This window comes from Cynocephalus volans, chromosome 2 (assembly GCF_027409185.1).
Source record: "Cynocephalus volans isolate mCynVol1 chromosome 2, mCynVol1.pri, whole genome shotgun sequence".
Classification (NCBI taxonomy): Eukaryota; Metazoa; Chordata; class Mammalia; order Dermoptera; family Cynocephalidae; genus Cynocephalus; species Cynocephalus volans.
The window spans coordinates 186066484-186091655 of NC_084461.1; the positions used below are offsets into that span (position 1 = coordinate 186066484).

Sequence of the window (25172 nt, forward strand, 5' to 3'; positions counted from 1 at the left end):
TCAAAGCCATGTAGGTAGTTTCCAATCTTTTGCCTCTACAAATAATGCTGCAATGAATAACTTTGTACATAACATTTGCCTGAATACCTGCAATTGTAAATATTCCCAGAAACACTATCTTTCACTTGGTTCAAGATAAAGAGTTCATGCAGAGATGGCAGCAAGGATCTGGCTTGGATGCTGGGAAAGAAAATCAAAGGGTGTGAGTATCTAGGTTGGGTCTCACTTCTGGATTCTAGTACTCATCTAGTTCTACTGTATAAGATTTGGGTGCCACTTGGAAACTGAATTGTGCTGACCAATCTCCGAAGATACTGCTGCATTAACTAGAAGGCCTTAGATCTCTTTGCTGTATTCTTTCATATTTCTTTCTTTTAAAAATGACAGATTCGTAATTGCTTGTTTGCTGTCATCTGCACTAGACTATACGCCAGTCTAGCGGATAGCAGTGCAGAAGACAGATGAGGCCTTTGTTTTTATGAAAATATTTTTATTATTTTTGTCTTTGTAAGTTTTTGGGGGTGTGCGTGTGAGGATTAAGTAAAACAATGGAAGTAAAGTGATTAGCCAAGTGATTAGTAGGCACTCTAAAATGTTTTTATATATGTATATACGCATATAATATTTATGTATACAAACGTTAAATTGGAAGATTACAATTATAATTGCTCTGTCTAGTTTCCCCCCCTTTTCCCCCATACTTTCTCTTTAAGAGTTCATAGTTTAACCAACTGTTCGAAATACTTGGTTTGCTTTCAGCACAAGGAGTGGGACGCGCAGCCAGTAGGGGGCAAGAATCACCCAGGCGTGCCTATTACCTAAGCAACGGAGTCAAACAGCATTTTCAAAATGATTTTACAAAAGGGTTACAAGAAGCTGATATGTTTATTCTGTTAGATCACTTAATAATAGTAAGAAGAGAAAATAGGGAAACTAGAAGTGGTAGGGACAGCCCTATTCTGCAGCAGTCACTAATTGGGAGCAATAGTGTTCAGGTCACCGGGTGTGTGTGGAGAGAAAAGGAGTGGGGCGGACTGTGCTCACACTCCTTAGAACATGATAATAACAGTGAACGAGCAGAGGGACTCCGAGTTACTTGAGGTTTCAAACTCATTAAAGTGCTTTGAGTAAGACTAACAAGCAACGAATATGCAAATTTATTTTTCTAGAATTGGCTCGGTAATGAAGAGCTTTTTAAGTGACAGAAGCGCCACCAGGTAACTTCCTCGGTCTTAGCTACCCACCAAACGGGTTCTGAAAATACCTTCGGGCCCCTCCTCACCCAGTAAAAGCAGGTGTCGGACGCATGCGCACGGCCCACCGGCTGACCGCACGGAGGCACTCCAGAGCGCCGACCTTCTTCCCAACAGCCTGCGGGAGAGAAAGGGCGGGGAAACGGAATTCTCGCGAGGTCTTTACGAGCGCCGGCGGAAACAGTAGACACGTGACTCTCTTCAGCGGCCTTCGCCTTCCCCCCTCCCCCTTCTCGGAAACCCGGCCCCCTCACCCCTTGCCCACCCTAGAGCAGCGGTAATGGATTGTTTGGGTTCCGGAATTCCCTTGGATCCAACCACTGGTACCGGGCTGCGGGAACCGGCGGAGTCCTTTTTTTGGCGGCGAAGGCGGGGGTCGACCAAGATGGGGGTGGAAATCGTCTTCCTTCACCTAGGAGGGAGGCGGGGCGGAGAGGAGCGCTGGCGAACGGGGTGGGGGAGGGAGGAAGTCACGTGGGGGTGCACGGCGCCTCATCCGTCGCCCCGCCCCCTCCCCTCCCGGTGGGGCGGGGGGCTGGGGGAGGGGCGTCAAGATGGCGGCGGGGAGGTAGGCAGAGCCGGACGCCGCTGCCGCCGCCACCGCCGCCTCCGCTCCGGTCGCCTCTGGTTCTTCAAGCTCTCACTGTCCGGGAGAAGCTGTTCCGGCGTCGGGTCCCGCCGGGAAAGTAAGTCCTTCCCTTCGCCCTTTTCTCCTTCCATACTCGCCCTCCCGGACAGCCTCCCACTCCCACCCTCCTCGGGGGGCAGTGTGGGGCCGGGCTGGGGGGGTTAGCCACCTCACCCCGGCATGGGGCCTCCCTCCCAGCTTGCCGACCCCCGCAGCCTCTCGCCCCGGGGCCCTTGGAGGCATGGTCCCGGCGGCGGCCCCGCTGTACTCGCTTCCTTCGCCCGTCAGCGCCGGGCCCTGCTGTCGCCGCGCGTGGGGCTTTCGGGCCCCGGGAGCTCTGTTGTCCCGGGCCGGAGGCACCCCGTGGGACCGGGGAGACAGGGTCTACGCACGCTGGCTCCATTTGGACGCCCCTTTTGCTTCCCCAACACGACTTGGGGGCTGCGAGGTACCGGACCCGCGGGGAAAATGAGGTCCGGAACCTCCTCAAGTCTCTTCTGTCCTAACGTTGCTCCCGGTTTAGGGCAAGGGAGGGAGGCGACGCGGTCGTCCTTCCTCAGTCTGAGCCCCACACCGGCGGTATTCTGAGTACCCCGCTCTTAGGGCGATGGGAAAGGTGCGTGGGACACGTGGGGGCTACCTTCATGCCTCACCTCTTGATTAGCTTAGCTTTGCCACAAGCAAGCGAGCTCACCTCCCAGACCTTAAGGGTAGAGATGGAGGGGAAAGGCGGTCGGGAATTTGCTTACTTTTGTGAGTGTCTGGCATAACAGGCATCTAAAGTTCCTCAAAGCCATGTATGCTGGTGGTTTCCCAGAAGAGGTTTGGGTTCGGTTTAACCGCTGAGGAGATTTAGATGTTCCTGAACCCTTGTGATTGTTTCTTTCCTGACCCTGGCATCCAGCTCCTCCCCTTTCCACCCCGGCTTTGTGCTTCTGTTTGGTTAATGTTTGCGGACCACTAACTTGATCCTCGCACAGAGAAGCTCTTTTTATGTGCGTGCTCCGTTTACTGTGGGAGGCTTTTGTTTTGGGGAGTCGCTGGTTGAGAAACGTGGGAAAAGAACGGGCAAGAAAATAAGAGAGAAATAAAGCAACGTTTTATCCATTGAATTGCGCAGCCAATTGTAATCGCACCCGGAAGTTTGTAGTGAACACGTGTTGAGGGAAGGTTAAAAACTGGTCCCCTTTGACCTTCGAAAGTTGACTATTAGCACTTTATATTGAGTTGAATGTTTCATATTCTCCAGACAACCAGAATTAGAGATGGAGTAGTTGTTACAGAGTTTGTCCAGAAAGCTGTCAAAGCTGAGTGCCCTAGCGCGAATCAACTTAGCATTTGCGGACAGTTCTACCAGCTAACGGTGCAGAGGGATTCTGTTTTTCCCTGTATTTTCCAGCAATTAATAGATTTTCATAAGCAGTGAGGAAAGTCATCACGGTTGCACAAAAGATAACTTATATAGAATTTCTGGGATGCGCTTTTTTGGGGGAGGGGCGGGTGGCTGGCTGGTACAGGGATCCGAACCTGTGACCTTGGTATTGTAAGGCTGTGCTCTAACTACCTGACCAAATTGGCCAGCCTTAGAATTTGTGGAACGAAATGAAGAATTTGCTATACTTGTGATTTGAGTGGGACATGAATTTTGCAGGCAGGGGAACGTTTCATTTTCATCTTTTAAAGAAGTTGTTTCCAAAATAATCCTGACCAGGGAAGACATCTTTACTTTTTTCTTCTGGTTTTTGCTTTTTATCTCCCAATTTATCTTTATTCCATAATTCTCTTCATATTTTAAATAAAATTTCACTTTAGTTACTGGATAAGTGTTAAAAAGGAGAGACTAAGGTAGTGACTTATTGATTCATTCTTTGAATGCTATTGTGGGTAAGGCAATTTTACTTTTTTTTTTTTTTTTTTTTTAAGATGACCGGTAAGGGGATCTTAATCCTTGACTTGGTGTTGTCAGCACCACGTTCTCCAAGTGAGCTAACCAGCCATCCCTATATAGGGATCCGAACCCATGGCGTTGGTGTTAACAGCACCACAGTCTCCCAAGTGAGCCACAGGCCGGCCCTCAATTTTACGTGTTTTAAGGGCTTTGCTGAAATTACTGTTTAAAGATGGGGAGTATGGAGATTCTTTTCATACTTTTAAAAATGATCTGCCTTGAAGACTTTCGCTACAGATATGTTTTGGCATTTCTCCGTATTTAAATTGAGGAGTTTTTTGTTTGTTTGTTTGTTTTGTTTTTTAAGATGACCGGTAAGGGGATCTTAACCCTTGACTTGGTGTTGTGAGCACCATGCTCACCCGGTGAGCTAACTGGCCATCCCTATATAAGGATCCGAACCCGCGGCCTTGGTGTTATCAGCACCACACTCTCCTGAGTGAGCCACGGGCTGGCCCTAAATTGAGTTTTGATTTGAGACTAGGTGCCTGTGAAGGAGAACACTAGTAACCTAACTTTTCATGAGGCTTCGTGGGCTCCCATCCTTTCCCTGCCTAAATGTAGTTTAAAGATACCTTTTGAGAGGAATTGCTTTTACGTTAAATAGCCAGTTAATAACTAAAATGATGTAATTCTAAAGTTTTTGCAATTGTCTTTTGTTTTTCTGCTAATTGACAGATGCGCTTTGATGTGGCTTGAACTTACCAGGTATTAATGACAACCTTGGGATACCACTGAAATTTTCTGTTGATGGAAAGGATAGGTTCTTGAAGAGCAGGAACTCTATTTTATGTATAAGATATGGTACAAAACACATCAAATTAATTTGCTAATTTTTTCCCTGGGAGGCAATATTAGATCAATGATTTTCATACATTTTTGAAGTATCTCACATTAAGAAATATGTTTTACATTGTGACCTAGTACATATATACACGTATAACTGAAAAATATCATGAAATAATGTTTACTCTCTCTACATGTTCTGGACTAATTTTCTGTTCTATGCTGAAATCTTTAAAATTTCTTGTCATGATAAACTAAATTGATTTGACAACCCACTAAATTGTTGTAACCAGTAGTTGGAAATACTGGTATAGGGTTGAGAATACAAGACCTGGGTTTGTAATTCTGCTCCAAGCTTGTGTTTTTGTTATCTTACTATGTCCCATCTTTCTAAGCCTCAGTTTCTCATCTGTGACAGGGGCATAACAAGTAGCATTTACTCATGGGTTATCTTCAGGGTTAAAAGAGAAAAAGCTCAGCCATACAGTAAGTATTAAGAAGACTAGCTATCTGAATCTGAGGTAGTGGTGATCAAGAAAGTTGTTTCACTCTCCCTCTCCCTCCCAATTCTTTTGTGAGCTTCTTTTGTAAAGCATTTTTGAGACTTTGAAAAAATTTGCACATTCTTTTGTGAATATATTCTTCTTACCTATGGGTTTTGTAATGGCGGGGGGGGGGCACTGAGCAGTGGTTCTTTGAGGGGGGGTAGGTGTTGAAAAATACAGATTATATCCTTTTAGGTAAAGAAAATCATTTTCAACTAACTTCTTTATCACTAGCTTCTCTTCCCCCTAACGTTCTTAGGGAACCTGCACACAGTAGATGCTTAAATATTTGTTGATGGACTATATTGGGTAAATTCTAAGTGGATCATTATCCTTCAGATTCTTAAACTGAGTATCAGTCATCACATATGGGCTGCTTAAAAGCAGAGTTAAAGCAGGGTCTTGAATCAGACATGCTTAGCAATATTAAATAATGAGAAAAATCCTTTTTGTTATTAGTTCAGGCAAAGATTTTTTTTTTCTTTGTGTTTTTTGTTTGTTAGTTCAGGCAAAGATATATATATGGGTATGTGTGTGTGTGTGTATATATATATATATATATTTTTTTTTTTTTTTTTTTAAAGATGACCGGTAAGGGGATCTTAACCCTTGACTTGGTGTTGTCATCAGCACCAGGCTCTCCCAAGTGAGCAACCGGCCATCCCTATATGAGATCCGAACTCGTGGCCTTGGTGTTGTCAGCACCACACTCTCCCGAGTGAGCCATGGGCCGGCCCCATAGGCAAAGATATTTGCTAAGTGATATCTGCACATTTAAAAATGTCTACATTTCGTCTAGGCATGATAACTGATTAACTGGACAAACTGAGAGACACTTTTAGATAAAAAGAGAATTCGTTTATAGAACTAATTTGGAAGTTATTTATTGAATGTATTGCTAACAAATAAAGTTTGTATTATGGAAAATAAAGTGTTGTATTAATGATATGGAAGAAAACAAATCTTTTTTTTTTCTGTCCTATGAACTTTCTTTCTTTCTCTTTTCTTTTCTTTTCTTTATTTTCTCATATACAATGTAGTTAATTTTTATGGCCCTTTACCAGTTCCTCCCTTTCCCCCTTTCCTCTCCCCATTTCCCACCCCCATCAACATCATATCTCCTCTCTTAAAAAGTTCAAGGACTTATTGTGATTGCTGTGTCCTTTTTTTCCCCCCTCTTCCTATTCATTCATTCATTTATTTTTATTAGCTCCCACATATAACTGAGAACATGCGGTATTTCTCTTTCTGTGCCTGGCTTATTTCACTTAACATAATTCTCTCTATAAACATCTTTTTTTTTTTGACATAATACTAATGTTTATCAAAATGATAGTTTATAGCTAGTAGGGAACATTTACTCCAGGTAGTACCACATTTACTCAACACAGCAATCCTATAAGGGAAGTTCTATTTTTATTCCCATTTTAAGGGGAGGAAACTGAGTCAGCGAGGTTATTACGTGACCATATCATATTGCTAGTGGGTGATGTAAACCAGCTTTTGAACCCAGGTATCCTCTGTGTCCCCAGAGTCTCCTCAACCACTGTGGTGTGCCACAGCCCTTGTAGATATATCCCTTGTATCTATTCAGAGCTATAAAGATCCTTTTTAGGTCTCAGCATGAGGAATCATGTCCCTGTGAAGTTTGTGTTGGTATTCTCAGTGGGAACTGTATCCTTTTATTTTTCTGGTTGATTATTGTTTCTCAGTATTATTCTCTTCTTGCCAAGGATGTCACTTAGTTTCTTTCTACCACTGTGTCTTTTTCTTACTTATAGAACTTTTCATAGGTGTACTGTTTTGAAATAGGTGTTGTTTTTAAATGTATTTATGATAAAAATTGAACTTTTGTTGTTTGTTTGAAATAAAAGCCTCTGTGGTTAGTAACTTTCGGGTTTGCTAGATTGCTGCAGGTAAATGTCATCTGAAGTCTATGAACCTTTGTAGACATACTAACACAGTTTTCTTACAACTAATAATATTTAGCAGCATTTATATTTTAGTTTGTGTATTCTAAGTGAAAATGTTGTTTTGCCTCCCAGGAGTAAGTCTTTCTAATTTGTAAAATGAGGAGGAGATTGGCTAATATAACTTTTTAAGGGCTCTCTCAACTTGAACACTGAAATTTTGTGAGCCTGCAATAATTTCAGAATATGAATATGATTAAATATTAAAGGTTTTGCCTAATGGAGTTATAGAATAGGATAGGTGTTCCCTCTTTCCCTTTCCCACTTCTCCCTGCAAAAAAGAGCAAGTAGAGAATTTGTGCCCAATTGGCTGAAAGAGAAAGGATTCCTAGATTCCATTTGTGTATAAGATGTAGGTAAGATTAAAATCTTTTTCATTGATAGCTTCTTTTACAGACATTGTCACTACATGTCACTACTCAGAGGGTCTCAAGTTATTTATTTACTTTAAATTGACAAGTAAGAATTTTATATATTTATAAAATTTATATATTTATAAAAAAAATGATTTTTTTTTAATATGAATATGTAGAAGAATGGCTAAATCAAACTGTGATTCCTGTGAGTGAATTCTGAGGTGGTCACTGATAGTGTTATGTGTAACTGTTGCCATTTTTTCTTGTACAAACATCAGAAAGTTTCTCCCCCAAATTCCTCCATTCTGTGATACTTTTGTACTTTAAATGCTCATTGTGAAAATATATTTCAACAAGCTCTCATGCATTCAGTAACACTTTTCAGTGAATTTGCATTTCATTAGTTAAAGGTGTTTCTGTACTTTGGAGTATAATTAGTCTGGGCTTGGTGTATGTCTGAAGGATTAATGGATCCCTTGGCCTCCATGGGTTCTGTGGTCTGTAGTTTGGAAGTCACTGGTTTAAAACAATGTATTTTTATTTCAAATGTAAAATAATTTCCAATATTTACTGAAAAAAAGAGATGACATTTTGATAGCCTCTGGAGTTCTGTTAATCTGGGTCAAGATTAGCCATAGTGGGTGGGCCGAGACCCCCTATTCCCACAAGTCATTGGTACCAAGGAAGTGTTTTATGGATTACAAATGTTTTTAGAATGTTGGTTTAGAGCTCTATGTACTTATTTGTACTATATACTCTACTAGGATAATTTATAAAGTATGGTCAAATATGACTATATTAAAAAAGTGGGTCAACTTTATTTTAAATCCATATTGGGATATTTCTCCTATTTGTCTCCTCTGTCGTTCAGTTTCTTCATATTATTTCCATCTTGGTGTATACTTTATCCCTCTTCCAATTTTAATCTCACTGTAACATTTATTCTGAAGTAAAGTATTGAAATTTTGTAGGTTACCAACATCAACTTTATCTATTCATTGGGAAGAGAACCCATGGACTTTGGGAGTTTGAATATCTAGATTCTAATCCTCTACCATTCCCTGTCTGAGTGAACTTGGTCAGGTAATTTTAGCTTTCTGAGACTAATTTTCAGCTCTGAAATTATATTACCTATCTTACTAAGGGTTGTTGTAGGCTTAAAGATGGTAATGTGTATGAGTAGCCTAACATTGACAGGCTTGTGGAACATACTTAGTCACTGTCAGTTTTTTCCCCTTTCTCCTTCCTGCTCAAAATATTTTTCTTCCTTAGACTTCTTTCTGTGAAAAATTTTGGAGAAATCTTCTTTGGGCTATCTGTCATTCCTCCCATCCTTTTATTTATTTATTTATTTATTTTTTGTCTTTTTCGTGACCGGCACTCAACCAGTGAGTGCACCGGCCATTCCTATATAGGATCTGAACCTGCGGCAGGAGCGTCGCTGCGCTCCCAGTGCCACACTCTCCCGAGTGTGCCACGGGCTCGGCCCCCTCCCATCCTTTTAAACAGTGGTTTTGCCATCAGTTTCATTCTGGATATCTGTGGTTTCCACCTTAAACTCACTCATGTTTCCATTAGAACTTCTGTCTGAACGATAACCAAATTTATGTGACAAAGACAGTAGAAGATTTCTCTGTTAAATGTCTTGCTTTCATCTAAAGCGTTCTTGTATGTTGGAAGACCATCATGGTCATGGTGGTCTTGGCTGAAACCATTCTTTGTAGGACATCGTGAAACACTGATATTTGATTTTATCACAGAGTGTAAGAACAAATGGGCTAGCTGAAAATTAGTATATTATTTATCATTTGTTTTCTGAGAAAAACAAGTACAGTCAGATTTCTCATAAGTATATATATATATATATATATATAACTTTGTTATTTCAGAGGGGGTTTTATTTGTTTGTTTTGTTTTTTGCAGCTGGCCAGTAGGGAGATCCGAACTCTTGACCTTGGTATTATTACAGTGTACTCTAATCAGATAAATTAATGAGAAAAGTTAAAATTGAGAAAGCTCTGTTAAGTTTTTTTTCCCCCTTCCCTATAAAGTGGGTAAAAATCCATTTTGGTGGTAGAATACTTTGGTCTGGCTCCTGAGATTATATTTGGAAAACACCAACCCACAATGTATTTGTGTGCTCCTAAATTGGCTCTTCCCCTTCCCCCCAATATAAATGTAACTTATCCTTTAGGTCTCCTGGGCTCAGCTCTTTTTGTTTTCATTTTCCTTTGGCTTAACTCTAATCATCCATCAACTTATGCTTTTTCTCTGATGTACTTCATATTGTCTCCCATTCTTTTTTTTCTTGTTGGCAGATGGCTGGTATAGGGATTGAACCCTGGACCTTGGTGTTATCAGTGCCACGCTGTAACCAACTGCCAATCCTCCCTTCCAGTCCTAGTTTTTATTTAAACTATGTTTGATGAATTCTCCTTCCTAAATATCTTGGAATCTGTTCCACCTTCTTTCTCTCCACTCCCTGCACTTATCATCCTTCTCCTGGTCTCCTGTAGCAGTTTCCTAAGATGTCTTGCTGCTTCTGGTCTTATTCAGCCCCCTCTTTTGTTCGTTTCACATTCTGTTGAGTAATTTTCCTAAACTGCAAGCCTACCTGTATCAAGCGGTCCTTCATCTGAAAACCCTTTAGTGACTCCTGTTACCCAAAGGATTAAGGGAATTCTCTAGCATGGTGTACAAGGTTGTGGGCCTTGTCTTCCTGATCTCTTGCCATCTCTTACCTGACCCCCATACTTCTGAGCTTCCATTCCCATGTTAAATTACTCTAACCATAGTTCTTAAAGAGTGCCAAATTCTTTTAACGCCTCCATGAGTTTGAATGCACTGTCCAGAAGATCCTTCTTTGGATGATCCTTGTTCACCTGGTGATTTCTTTCAGAGACTCAGCTTCCTTGCTGTCTTTGTAATCTCTCTGCCTAGGCAAAGCTTAGTATTTCCTTCTCTGTTTCCATAGTGTTTTGTAGACACATACTGTTGCTGTGACTTATTTCTCTAACCTTTCCATTTTAGTGTGAACTTCCTGCAATTAGGGACTATTTCTCTTTTACCCTCTTTACCTGACACATATCAGTTTCTTCGTAAATACTGAATGAATGGGTCTGGTAGGAATGTGGGATTGTTTATATTTAGAGGAGAGTTAATGTTTATCACTTTTTTGTTAATATAATATTTCCTTCTAAAGATGGTGGAACCAGGGCAAGATTTACTGCTTGCTGCTTTGAGTGAGAGCGGAATTAGTCCAAATGACCTCTTTGATATTGATGCAGGAGATGCGGGGCTTGCAACTCCAACACCTACCCCTTCAGTTCAGCAGGTAAGAGTTTTCCAAAGCATTTGTTAAAAAGTAATTTTTTCTTAATTTGCACTTTCCACTCGTAAAAATAGATATTATTAAGCCTTAATCTTTTTTACTTATTTGCGACTGACCAGTACATGTCTCGAGCCCTGGACCTTGGTGTTATCAGCACCACGCTTTAAACAGCTGAGCTAATCGGTCAGCCCCTAAGCCTTAATTTTATACTTTTTTTTTGTTTTTTGGGGCAGCTGGCCAGTACGGAAAACCCAACCCTTTGACCTTGGTGTTACAAGGCTGTGCTCTAATCAAATGAGCTAACTGGCCAGACTCTTAAGCCTTAATTTAAAATATACATGTAAATGTTATTTTTATGTTGACTCTCTTCATTCACGAGGTAGAAAATATTCACAATGAAAACCAGCACATTATTTTCTGCTATAATATCATTATACAGTCATGTGCCACGTAACAACGTTTTGGTTGACATTGGACCATATATGACATTGGTCCCATAAGTTTATAATAGAGCTGGAAAAGTGCTTCTATGTTTAGATACACAAATACTTAGCATTGTGTTATAGTTGCCTACAGTGTTCAGTAGAGTGATATGCTGTGCAAGTTTGTAACCTAGGAGCCATAGGCTGTACCATATAGCGTAGGTATGTAGTAGGCTATATACTATCTAGGTTTGTGTAAGTACACTCTATGATTTTCACACAGTGACAGAATTGCCTGTCCCCATTGTTAAGCATTGCATGATTGTATATATAAGTGTAAGAGATTGTTTATAGAGTTTTTGTGGGAGAATCATAAATCTTCTTAGTAATTAATTGTCTTTGTACTTTATTTTGGGGGGTAGCTGGCTGGTAAGGGGATCTGAACGCTTGACCTTGGTGTTATAACACCACGCTCTAACCAGCTGAGCTAACTGGCCAGCCCTCTTTGTACTTGAAAGGGACATTCTTCTGTGGTTTCACTATACACATTCTCTGAAAGCAAAAATAAGATTTTCTTTTTAGTGTAGGTTTGTATGTGGAGATTTTATTGCTTGCAAAGATTGTAATCTTATGTCTGATATTAGTGATTTCACATTCAGTTTGAATGTAAATCTTGGTATTCTTTGTTTTAATAAAATAAACACAACATGTGTTATTGAAACAGAATTCACTGTTATCCTTCTTTAATTTCTTTCTCTGATGTTTTCTCTCCAGTCATTGCCACTTAATGCATTAGAACTAGGTTTGGAGACTGAAGCAGCAGTTCCTGTTAAACAGGAACCAGAGATGGTACCTACTCCAGCACTATTAAATATGAGGGTAAGAATTATTTAGATTTGGCATGACTTCTAAAATAGTTCAGGATTGTAATAAGAAAACCTTCTAATATGAAATAGTTTTATCTCCCTAGTTCTGCTGTTTGCTACTTTCCCAATCTCCAACCCAAGCCTCCTACTTTGTAAAATATTTTTCACTCTTTTGATATTTATATTTATCACAAGATAATTAGAAAAAAGCATTTTTTTTTTGTATTTTTCCTTTTGATTACAGATGATACAAAATTCACAAAGTAAAGATGAAATGCATGTTATCACACAAATCTTTTCATTTTCCTTGTTTATTTCAGCTTTTGTCCATTGGTATATATAATTTTTATGTGATTATAATTGCACTTTAAATATTGAGTTCCTCTGGCCTTACCTTAAATACAGCAGTTATTAACTGAAGTGTAGTGATATAAAATTATTGGATAAATTGGTTAAAATTTGATAATTTGTGATAAATTGATGTTGAGAATTTCATTTGTTTGTTTGTTTGTTTATTTTGGGTGCTGGCCAGTATGGGGATCCTAACCCTCGACCTTGGTGTTACCAGCACCACACTCTGAGTGAGCTAATTGGCCAGCCCAAGTTTTATTTAAAAGTGATAAATATTACTATTTATAAAAGTGATAATATTACAGGAGTCCGGAAGACTCCTGTTAAAGGAGTCATGGAGAAATGACAAAGTTTGAAGAGGAAAGAAAGTAGAGATAGACATAACTTTATTAAAAATATCTCAGTTGTACTTATAGTCAAAGGCATATTATCTTCAAATCGACAACTTTTTGTTTGTTTGTTTTTCTTTTTTTTGGCAGCTGGCCAGTACAAGGATTTGAACCCTTGACCTTGGTGTTGTAATGCTGTGCTCTAACTGACTGAGCTAACAGACCAACCCCTCCCCCACTTTCTTTATCATTTTTGTCTAGCTTCTTTCCACCCCCCCACAAGTCTCAAAAATAGCACCCACATTAGCATCAGTATTTGTGCTTTACCTGGCTAAGTTGTTTATGTAACATGGGAATTTAAAACTCTGCTTGATTATTTTTGTCTTTTTCTTTTAAGTTCTAAATGTTAATGTGCTCTATATGTTAGCAAACAAAGCATTGAACAGAATTGTAGAATGTCAGAAATAGAAAACGGGCCTCAGAGAATCCAGACCTCTAGAGGTTTGAGTGATTTGCCTAAGGTTATCTATCAAGTTAGTATAGTGCTGACATTAGAATTATTTGTTACTAGTCCTTCTATTATTTAGGGTTACTGTACATCATAGTTTGCTTGGGATACTTCCATTTTATGCTTGTTGTTGTCATACTGCTACTATACCCTTTCCTCAAAATGGTGTGTTTTAACTTGGTAGTTTATAGCTAATCTTATTAAATTAGAACTGAAGTGCCAGTAGTTAAGCAAGAATAAAAAAGTCAGTTTTAGATTTTCAACCATGTTTATGAATATAGGCTGCATTAGAGAATAGAGTATTTTTCATGGTGGTAACATGTTTCATTTTCTAGCAGCAGCCTCCATCTACTACAACGTTTGTGCTGAATCAAATAAATCAGCTCCCGACCTTGGGGTCTACAATTGTAATGACTAAAACACCACCTGTAACAACCAATAGGCAGACCATCACTTTAACAAAGTTTATCCAGACTACTGCAAACACACGCCCTTCAGTCTCAGCACCAGCAGTACGAAATGCCATGACCTCTGCACCTTCGAAAGACCAGGTTCAACTGAAGGATCTACTCAAAAATAATAGTCTTAATGAACTCATGAAACTGAAGCCACCTGCTAATATTGCTCAGCCAGTTGCAACTGCAGCTAGTAAGTCATTTTATTTTCAATAATGTCAACTTTCTGCCTTTGGTAAGCTATGCCAACATGTTTTTTCAGTGATTTGCTTGGGTCTTAAAATAACTGGGCATCTGCATGCATTATTCTGTACACTTGAAGTATTTACACAACTCAAAATAAGCAAAAACCTTAGAGGCCTTGGCTAGAGTGTTTATTTTATTATTATTGTTTTTTAAAAGATGACTGGTAAGGGGATTTTAACCCTTGACTTGGTGTTGTCAGCACCACGCTCAGCCAGTGAGCTAATCGGCCATCCCTATATAGGGATCTGAACCTGTGGCCTTGGCGTTATCAGCACCGCACTCTCCCAAGTGAGCCATGGGCTGGCCCTCCATAATACTTTTTTAAAAGCAGTTTTATTAAGATATAATTCATATATCATGACATTCACTCTTTTAAAGTCTACAATTCAGTGGATTTTCCTGTGTATTCACAGGAGTTGTATGGTTACCACCACTGTCTGATCCGTAGTACTTTAAGGATAGGTTTAGATTTAAAGGGGGAAAAAACTCAACAATGATTTAATCACACCTTTTAAGGAATTTGCTTATGCGTGAAGAATGTAGAATGTAGAAAATTATAGTTTTTCTTCTCTAGAGTGGCTTTTTTGTTGCTCATTCATTCAGCAGATATTTATTGAGTGCCTATTATGTGTCAAGCACTGTTCTAGGATTTGAAGGCTATGGCTGGGAAGAAAACTGGTGAAATCTCTGCCCTCATGGAGCTTGCATTCTAATGGAGAGTGATAGACTAAATAAATAAGTAAATTATGTCATGTGCCAGAATAGGAATGAGTGCTGTGGAGAAAAATGAAAGATGGGTATGGGACAGGAAGAAGTTACCGTTTTAAGTGGAGTGATCAGAAGAAGCTTCTTTTTCGGGGCCAGCCTGTGGCTCATTCGGGAGAGTGCGGTGCTGATAACACCAAGGCCATGGGTTCGGATCCTATATGGGGATGACTGGTTGGCTCACTGGCTGAACGTGGTGCTGACAACACCAAGCCAATGGTTAAGATCCCCTTACCGATTATCCTTATATAGGATTTAAAAAAAAAAAAGAAGCTTCCTTTTCAGTGTAGTAAGGTAATTTTTAAGGGTAAAATAGAATTAATTTGTTTTTAACTTTGGCTATTTTAAACTTTAGTAGTATAGTTTTAGAAACTAAAAAATGTGAACTCTCAAGAGTGGGATTCTTTCTTTCCCACTTGCATTGAGTTGGAATATTTGAGTTTCTGTTATATAACAATACCATGGTAGGCACCATGTATGTTGGAGATACTAACTCTGACCTTAGTTATACTCTAAGCTGCCACTATTTTATTTTATAGTTTAGTGCAGGAATAGGTGGGGTTTTTTTGTTTGTGTTTTGTTGGGATTGTTGTTTTTTGGGGTGAAGGGGAAAGAATGAAGGTAAGGGTGTGAGCTGTAAGGATGTTTCTGATGATTTATGCTAGTACATGCATAGCATCCCAGCAAGCTTTTGGGATGAGATGATGGATATTGAATAAACAGTTTCTCCTTCCAAAGAGCTTCTTAATTTTTCTAATTGTCGGAGATAAGTTTTAATACCTGTTATAGAACAATATATGTTTTTAGCAGAATTGACTGCTTGGAAATTGTAATGTGTTTGTGTTTATAGAGGGTTAAGGGCAAGAAGGAATGGGCAAGAAGTGTTTTCAGGATGAAGTAGAACTAACTTTGTCTCCAGTGACAGATATAATTAAAATTTTCAGATACTCTAATCTTCATGTTTGGGCCCACACCATTGTGTCCTTGTGGCTGCAGGTGTTTTACTCTCAAGGTCATTGTCCTGAACTAATTGCATCCTGGCAGCTACATGCCAGTTGGGGAATCATTTCTGCTGTCTTAGGACTGATTCCCTTTTTCTGTTGTAGAATGCAGGACTGTGACCTTGATCTGGTTGAGGTGAAGGCAACATCTGGAATGGCTCCCAGGGGATTTGGGGGTGATCAACAGTTAGTGCAAGGTGCTTTTTGTAAGGGTCTTTGAATTTAATGGGGAAGCCTGTCCCTTTTATATGAGTGGCTTTCTGAACATTCCATTCCTCAAATCAGCATATGCCATCATAACTTAAAGGAGAGGAAAGAGTTTAGAGAACAAAACAGAAAGCAGGATAGATTTAGAGCTGATTGAGTAATTCTAGTACAGTAAGTTTTCCCACATTCAATGTATGTAGAAGTTTTTTTAAGACTGAAAGCTATAAATCAAGGCTGTCCTTGTATGGAAGGCTGAAAAACTGTCAAACCAGACGAGGACTGTAAAAGGAACATAGTAAATGAATGCTGAAGATAAAGGTTTGTGTTGTAGGAGAGGATCTTCTTTTTACTGAAGGGGAAAAACATTGAAAGGATGAAGCTGCAGACAGCAAGATTTTTGCTTGTTCTCCTGCCTCTTATCTGTGTGGATATTGGAGCCCTTAGCCCTTTGGGTTCTGATCTCTCATTTGAGCTCCAGTCTTGTAACTCTGTGAACTGGTCACTGGCTCTTCCACAGTTATAATTAATAAATTATGGCCCCAAATAAATTTATCATCTGTATTCAGCTTTCTTATTTTGTTAATACTTGAATTAGTCCTACTCATTTTGGACTCCCAAGTGACAGGCTTCTAAAATACTCCCCATCTTTTGGTAGAATAGATAAGATGCTAATCAGTGCTTCTGGTGTTCACCCTCTTCCTTAAGGGCAGTGATTTTCACACTGTGATCTCAAGAGTCCTAGGTACTGGCTGTGTTTAAGGGATACTTGGAGGCCGGTTACGTGGGCTCTGGACACTCCCCACCCCACATTCAATTAAGCAATTCTGCATTGATTGATTGATGGATTCTGGGATTCTGTAGTTATATTTAAAGAGTTTGAAAATCACTAGTATAGAAGGAGAGAGGGCTCACTGTTTGGATCTTTATTCTGGGGGCAAGAGGAAAGTAAGTTCTCATTGATTTTTCTTCTTCTTGGAATAATTATTTTGCCTTGAAAGTAAGTACCACCAAATCAGGTGGGATTGATTCTGTATTGTCGATAACACCAGGTGTTTTTTTTTAATGAGCCTGGTGAAATGTCTAAAAGTAGTGCTAGTTCTTGGTATTGTACTAACCTATCAAATAGTTCTGGTCCAGGTGTCTTTCTGATAAATAAATTTCAAATTTCCCATGAATACATTTCCTTTTGAGGTACTTGTTTTCTAAAGTTAACTCTTACTTCCGTAAAGACACATAGCTTTGTTTTCATGCTTATGCTTAATTTAAGTTAGCAGTAGGCAGATTGGTTTCCTTTGGTTTGTGAAATGGGTAAACTTTACTGAAGTTTTTTTTTTTTTTTTTTTTTAAAGTTGACCAGTAAGGGGATCTTAACCCTTGGCTTGGTGTTGTCAGCACCACGCTCTCCCAAGTGAGCTAACGGGCCATCCCTATATAGGGATCTGAACCTGTGGCCTTGGTGTTATCAGCACCACACTCTCCGAAGTGAGCCATGGGCTGGCCCTTACTAAATTTTTTAGCTGTCGGAAAAGAAATTGAGATTTTGTTCTAAAATGTCAATTGATTTCTCCCCCTCAGCTGATGTAAGCAATGGTACAGTAAAGAAGGAGTCTTCTAATAAAGAAGTAGCAAGAATATGGATAAATGACATGAAAATGAGGAGTTTTTCCCCGACCATGGTGAGTTTCAAGTAGCTGTTATCTATATTTTTGTGTAGTATGTAAGTACACTTGACTAACAGTGCTCTAAAACAACCATAAGAAAAACTTTTTGGCTTGGGGAGGCTACTCAGTTACATAAATTAATGGGTAAACCTAAACTTCACTGGAGTAAACTAATACATGCTAAACAGGGTAATTAAAACTTGCATATTTGATAAGGGTGATATTACATGCGATACTGACATCTTTTTATCGTGACACTCACCTTATCAGAAAAAAAGAATGTGGAATTAACCAGAAATATTTGGTAACTGTTGGTTTTAAGATTGAACCTGAATATATAGCTAATTATGGGCTGTCAGATCATATAGTGGTCTAGTCACAAGTAATTATATGTAACTTTTTTTCTTAAATTTTGGAAATGCTGTATGCTTTGGGTCAATTGATTCTTTTTTTTTTTTTTTTGAAGAAAGGTGCTACTCATTTTATTTTATTTTATTTTATTTTCTTAATTTTATTTTGTCGATATACAATGTGGTTGATTATTGTAGCCCTTTACCGAAACCCCCCTCCCTCCTCGCTCTCCCCCCTCCCACCCAACAATGTCTTTTCTGTTTGCTTGTCGTATCAACTTCAAGGAATTGTAGTTGTTATGTCTTCTTCCTCGCCGGTTTTTTTGTGTGTGTGTGTGAATTTATTTATGTATTTTTATCTCCCACCAATAAGTGAGAACATGTGGTATTTCTCTTTCTGTGCCTGACTTGTTTCACTTAATATAATTCTCTCAAGGTCCATCCATGTTGTTGGAAATGGCAGTATTTCATTCTTTTTTATAGCTGAGTAGTATTCCATGGTGTAGATATACCACATTTTCCGTATCCACTCATCCGATGATGGACATTTGGGCTGGTTCCAACTCTTGGCTATTGTAAAGAGTGCTGCGATGAACTTTGGGGGACAGGTATACCTTCGACTTGATGATTTCCATTCCTCTGGGTATATTCCCAGCAGTGGGATAGCTGGGTCATATGGCAGATCTATCTGCAATTGTTTGGGGAACCTCGATACCATTTTCCATAGATGCTGCACCATTTTGCAGTCCCACCAACAATGTATGAGAGTTCCTTTTTCTCCGCAACCTCGCCAGCATTTATCGTTCAGAGTCTTTTGGATTTTAGCCATCCTAACTGGGGTGAGATGGTATCTCAGTGTAGTTTTGATTTGCATTTCCCGGATGCTCAGTGATGTTGAGCATCTTTTCATATGTCTGTTGGCCATTTGTATATCTTCCATAGAGAAATGCCTACTTAGCTCTTTTGCCCATTTTTAAATTGGGTTGCTTTGTTGCTTGTTCTTTTCTTGTAAAGTTGTTTGAGTTCCTTATATATTATGGATATTAATCCTTTGTCAGATGTATATTTTGCAAATATTTTCTCCCATTCTGTTGGTTGTCTTTTCGCTCTGGTAATTGTTTCTTTTGTTGTGCAGAAGCTCTTTAGTTTGATATAATCCCATTTGTTTATTTTTCCTTTGGTTGCCCGTGCTTTTGGGGTTGTATTCATGAAGTCTGTGTCCAGTCCTATTTGCTGAAGTGTCTCTCCTATGTTTTCTTTAAGAATTTTTATTGTTTCAGGGTGTATATTTAATTCTTTAATCCATTTTGAGTTGACTTTAGTGTATGGTGAAAGGTATGGGTCTAGTTTCATTCTCCTGCATATTGATATCCAGTTCTCCCAGCACCATTTGCTAAAGAGGCAGTCTCTTCCCCAGTGTATAGGCTTGGTGCCTTTGTCAAACACCAGATGGCTGTAGGTGTGTGGGTTGATTTCTGGATTCTCTATTCTATTCCATTGATCAGTGTGTCTGTTTTTACGCCAGTACCATATTGTTTTGGTTATTATAGCTTTGTAGTATAGCTTAAAGTCAGGTAGTGTTATGCCTCCAGCTTAATTTTTTTTGCTCAGCATTGCTTTGGCTATGCGTGGTCTTTTGTTATTCCATATAAATGTCTGGATAGTTCTTTCCATTTCTGAGAAAAATGTCATTGGAATTTTGATGGGGATTGCATTGAATTTGTATATCACTTTGGGTAATATGGACATTTTCACTATGTTGATTCTTCCAATCCAAGAGCATGGAATATCTTTCCATCTTCTTGTATCCTCTCTAAATTCTCTCAGCAGTGGTTCGTAGTTCTCATTATAGAGATTTTTCACATCCTTAGTTAACTCAATTCCTAAGTATTTTATTTTTTTGGTGGCTATTGTAAATGGGCAGGCTTTCTTGATTTCTCTTTCTGCATGTTCACTATTGGAGAATAGAAATGCTGCTGATTTTTGTGTGTTGATTTTGTATCCTGCTACTGTGCTGAAATCATTTATCACCTCCAAGAGTTTTTTTATAGAGGCTTTAGGCTGTTCGATATCTAGGATCATGTCATCTGCAAACAGGGACAGTTTGACTTCATCTTTTCCAATCTGGATGCCCTTTATTTCCTTCTCTTCTCTGATTGCTCTGGCTAGTACTTCCATCACTATGTTGAATAGGAGTGGTGAGAGTGGGCATCCTTGTCTAGTTCCTGTTCTTAAAGGAAAAGTTTTCAGCTTTTCCCCATTCAGGATGATATTGGCAGTGGGTTTATCATATATGGCTTTAATTATGTTGAGATACTTTCCGTCTATACCTAACTTGTAGAGAGTCTTTGTCATGAATGAGTGTTGAATTTTATCAAATGCTTTTTCAGCATCTATAGAGATGATCATATGGTCCTTGTGTTTGATTTTATTAATATGGTGTATCACATTTATTGATTTGCGTATGTTGAACCAACCTTGCATCCCTGGGATGAATCCCACTTGATTGTGGTGAATAATTTTACGTATGTGTTGCTGTATTCTGTTTGCTAGTATTTTATTGAGGATTTTTGCATCTATATTCATCAAGGATATCGGCCTGTAGTTTTCTTTTTTGGTTATATCTTTACCTGGTTTTGGTATCAGGATGATGTTTGCTTCATAGAATGAGTTTGGGAGATTTGCGTCTGTTTCAATCTTTTGGACTAGTTTGTAAAGAATCGGTGTCAATTCCTCTTTGAATGTTTGGTAAAATTCTGCTGTGAATCCATCTGGTCCTGGGCTTTTCTTCATTGGGAGCTTTCTGATAACAGCTTCAATCTCCTTTATTGTTATTGGTCTGTTCAGATTTTCTACATCTTCATGACTCAGTTTTGGGAGCTTGTGTGTGTCCGAAAATTTATCCATTTCCTCCAGATTTTCAAACTTGTTGGCGGATAGTTTATAGTAGTCTCGAATGATTGCTTGTATTTCAGATGAATCAATTGTAATATCACCTTTTTCATTTCTAATTTTTGTTATTTGAATCTTCTCTCTTCTTTTTTTTGTTAGCCATGCTAATGGTTTGTCAATTTTATTTATCTTTTAAAAAAACCAGCTTTTTGATTCATTGATCTTTTGTATTGTTTTTTGAGTTTCAATTTCATTAAGTTCTGCTCTGATCTTAATGATTTCTTTCCATTTGCCAACTTTAGGTTTGGCTTGTTCTTGTTTTTCTAGATCTTTAAGGTGAAGTGTTAGGTTGTTCACTTGCCATCTTTCCATTCTTCTGAGGTGAGCATTTAATGCAATAAATTTCCCCCTTAATACTGCTTTTGCAGTATCCCACAGGTTTTGGTATGATGTATCATTATTTTCATTAGTTTCAATAAATTTTTTGATTTCCTGTTTGATTTCTTCTTGGACCCATATATCATTAAGTAAAATGCTATTTAATTTCCATGTATTTGTATAGTTTCCAGAATTTCATTTGTTATTGATTTCTAGTTTTAATCCATTATGGTCTGAGAAAATACATGGGATAATTCCAATTTTTTAAAATTTGTTCAGACTTGATTTGTGACCTAATATGTGATCTATCCTGGAGAATGATCCGTGTGCTGATGAGAAGAATGAATATTCTGAGGTTGTTGGATGGAATGTTCTGTAGATATCTGCCATGTCCAATTGGTCTAGAGTATTGTTTAGATCTTGTGTTTCTCTGCTGATTCTTTGCCTAGATGATCTGTCCAATTTTGATTTTTTTTTTTTCTAAAAGATGACCGGTAAGGGGATCTTAACCCTTGGCTTGGTGTTGTCAGCACCAGGCTCACCCATTGAGCGAACCGGTCATCCCTATATGGGATCCGAACCTGTGGCCTTGGTGTTATCAGCACCACACTCTGCTGAGTGAGCCACGGGCCGGCCCCTGTCCAATATTGATAGTGAGGTGTTCAGGTCCCCTGCTATTATGGTATTAGTGTCTATTTCCTTCTTTAAGTCTAATAGAGTTTGTTTTATAAATCTGGCTGCTCCAACATTGGGTGCGTACATATTTATGACTGTTATGTCTTCTTGATGGATCAGTCCTTTTAGCATTATGTAGTGTCCCTCATTGTCTCTTTTTGTGGTTTTTAGTTTAAAGTCTACTTTGTCAGATATAAGAATAGCTACTCCAGCTCGTTTTCCTTTTCTTTTTGCATGGTAAATCTTTTCCCATCCTTTCACTCTTAGTCTATGTGAGTCTTTATGGGTGAGGTGGGTCTCTTGAAGGCAGTATATAGTTGGGTCCTCCTTTTTAATCCAGTCAGCCAGTCTGGGTCTTTTGATTGGGGAATTTAAGCCTTTTACATTAAGAGTTGTTATTGAAAGGTGTTGATTTATTCCTAGCATTTTATTGATTGTTGTTTGGTTGTCTTAGGTGTCTTTTGTTCCTTGCTTTCTGATTTACTGTTTGGTTTCTGTGTTTGTTGGTTCCTTAGGTTGTAGATAGCCTTTCTGTTTGTTTGTTTTCTCTTCATGAATGCCATTTTTATTATACTAGTGAGTTTAGATTTTTCATGGGTTTTTATGGCAGTGGTAGTTATTTTTCAGGAACAAAACCCAGTACTCCCTTGAGAATTTCTTGTAAGGGTGGTTGTGTGGTGGTGAACTACCGCAGTTTTTTTTTTTGCCTGAGAAATATACTATTTGCCCTTCATTTCGGAAGGTTAGCCTTGCAGGGTAGAGTATTCTTGGCTGACAGTCTCTGTCTTTTAGCATTTTGAATATATCATCCCATTCCTTTCTGGCTTTTAGGGTTTGTGATGAAAAGTCTGATGTGAGGGCTGGCCCCGTGGTGCACTTGGGAGAGTGCGGTGCTTGGGAGCGTGGAGGCGCTCCCGCCGCGGGTTTGGATCCTATATAGGGATAGCCGGTGCACTCACTGGCTGAGCGCGGTGCGGGTGACACCAAGCCAAGGGTTGCGATCCCCTTACCGGTCACTAAAAAAGACCAAAAAAAAAAAAAAAAGTCTGATGTTAGCCTGACTGTGGCTCCCTTATAGGTGATTTGACGCTTCTCTCTTTCAGCTTTTAAGATTCTCTCTTTGGGCCGGCCCGTGGCTCACTCGGGAGAGTGCGGTGCTGATAACACCAAGGCCCCGGGTTCGGATCCCATATACGGATGGCCGGTTCGCTCACTGGCTGAGCGTGGTGCTCACAACACCAAGTCAAGGGTTAAGATCCCCTTACCGGTCATCTTTTAAAAAAAAAAAAAAAAAGATTCTCTCTTTGTCTTTGAGTTTTGCCAATTTGACTATAACATGTCTTGGAGAAGACCTTTTTGGTTTGAATACGTTTGGAGATCGTTGAGCTTCCTGGATCTGAAGATCTGTGATTTTTCCTATATCTGGGAAGTTTTCTGCCACTATTTTGTTAAATATGTTTTCAATGCAATCTCCTTTTTCCTCCCCTTCTGGAATACCCATGACTCGAATATTTGAGCGCTTAAGGTTGTCTGATATCTCTCTCAGATTTTCTTCAATGCCTTTGATTCTTTTTTCTTTTTTTTTTTTGTCTGCTTGTGTTATTTCAAACAGCCCATCTTCAAGTTCAGAGGTTCTCTCTTCAACTTCCACAAGCCTGCTTGTTAAACTCTCTCTGTTGTGTTTTTTATTTCGCTGAATAACTTCTTCAGTTCTGCAAGTTCTGCTGCATTTTTTTTCAGGGCATCGATTTCCTCTTTCATGATGTCTAGCTGAGTTTTCTTGTATCTCATTCAGTTTCCTTAGAATTATTACTTGAAATTCCTTGTCAGTCATTTCAAGGGTTTCTTGTTCTATAGGATCTAGAGCTTGAGATTTATTATCTTTGGGTGGTGTACTTTCTTGATTTTTCGTGTTTCTGGTATCTTTTCTTTGATGTTTATTCATTGTGGCAGGGGGTTTCACAGTCCACAGGTTTGACACTATTGACTGACTAAGATGTTGCTGTAGTTGCCAATTTGGTATGGCTACCTAAGTGACTACTCAGTTGGCCACTAGTGCTTTGTGTGTGTGGTTGCCTTGGGTCTTGGGCCTCTCCGGGGAGCCACCTCTCTGGTCAGCTTGGACTCTGCTGGGCTGCTGGGTGACGGGGCGGTACTACAGGGTGTTGCTCCTGCTGCTGCCCCTTCTCCCGCTGCTGCCGCTGCGGTCGGCGCCGCCGGCTCTCACAAGACCAGAAACCAGTGTCTGAGGCCAGGTCGCCGCCGCCTCAGGCTCCACTGCCGTTTTTCCCGGAAATCCTACCTGGCCTCAAAAACAAGTGGTTTGGTAGGGTCCCGAAAAACCTCCTGGTGATCAAATCTTTAGTTTCTGACGCTGGGAAGTCCAAAGTCCATCTGGTGGTGGCGACATTGACCCACGGGTCTCATATTGCAAGATGATGGAAGCAGAGAGAGCAGAGAGCCATAAAGTTATTCAGGTAACCTGAAACGGTTCTCCAACGTGTCTATAGCTTTCTCTTTGGGTCAGGTAGCTCATGGTGAAGGTGTGGATAAAGCCACTACTCATATTTTAAAAGTAGTTCTAATTGTGTGTACGACATGATCAAGGTGGCCGTGGAATTTTTCAGTTTTAAGATAGGCTATATGTAGAAGGTGAAGATATAAAATTGAGCCCCTTAAAAATGTCTGAACCTACCTGCCATGTACAGGTTCTGTACACACATTTTTGGCAAGAATGTCTGTAGGTGATGTGAACTTCATATCTCATGTGAGGAGGCTCATAACATCAGGATAACTCACAATTAATATTTTTGAAGATTTTGATCTTTGTAGGTGCTCTGCTTTCCCACTGGTTGCAGGTAGACTGCTCACACTCCCATCCAGAGCCAGCACCTCCATCGGGTCAATTGATTTTATATATTTATTCGGTAATGTCTTTGTGTATAACACGGTGTATGTGTACTGGGTTTTTCGAAGAATAGATTCCGCATTCAATAAACATAAAATTTGACAATCACTTGGATTAATTAGTAATATAAGGTACATCAGATGGTGCAGCGTGATGCTCACAATAAGGGTTATGAGTTTGGAGGAAGGTGAGACCTCCATGAATTTGAATGGCCTGGTAGACTTTGTGGAGGAAGTGTAATAGAGCTTGGGTTTTGAGTGTGGAGAGACTTTGAAAGGGCATTTTAGGAAGGGGGCTAAAGCATTAATAGACACAGAAGAGGTGTGATTATTTGCATAGGT

The 25172-nt window shown here is 39.5% G+C and overlaps 1 protein-coding gene across 2 annotated transcripts in view; it reads left to right on the forward strand.

Annotated features, from left to right (window-relative positions):
* Positions 1-1789: 1789 nt before the first annotated feature.
* The window catches only part of SBNO1 (strawberry notch homolog 1), a 58416-nt gene continuing 35033 nt past the window's right edge, over positions 1790-25172 (forward strand). The window contains exons 1-5 of one of the 2 annotated variants that reach the window (XM_063086549.1): positions 1790-1939; positions 10689-10820; positions 12014-12118; positions 13629-13941; positions 17543-17643. In XM_063086549.1, the coding sequence (XP_062942619.1) occupies positions 10689-10820; positions 12014-12118; positions 13629-13941; positions 17543-17643 (651 nt within the window). In that variant the 5' untranslated portion in view covers positions 1790-1939. The remainder of the gene's footprint in view (positions 1940-10688; positions 10821-12013; positions 12119-13628; positions 13942-17542; positions 17644-25172) is intronic. The other variant, XM_063086550.1, reaches the window with a different exon arrangement.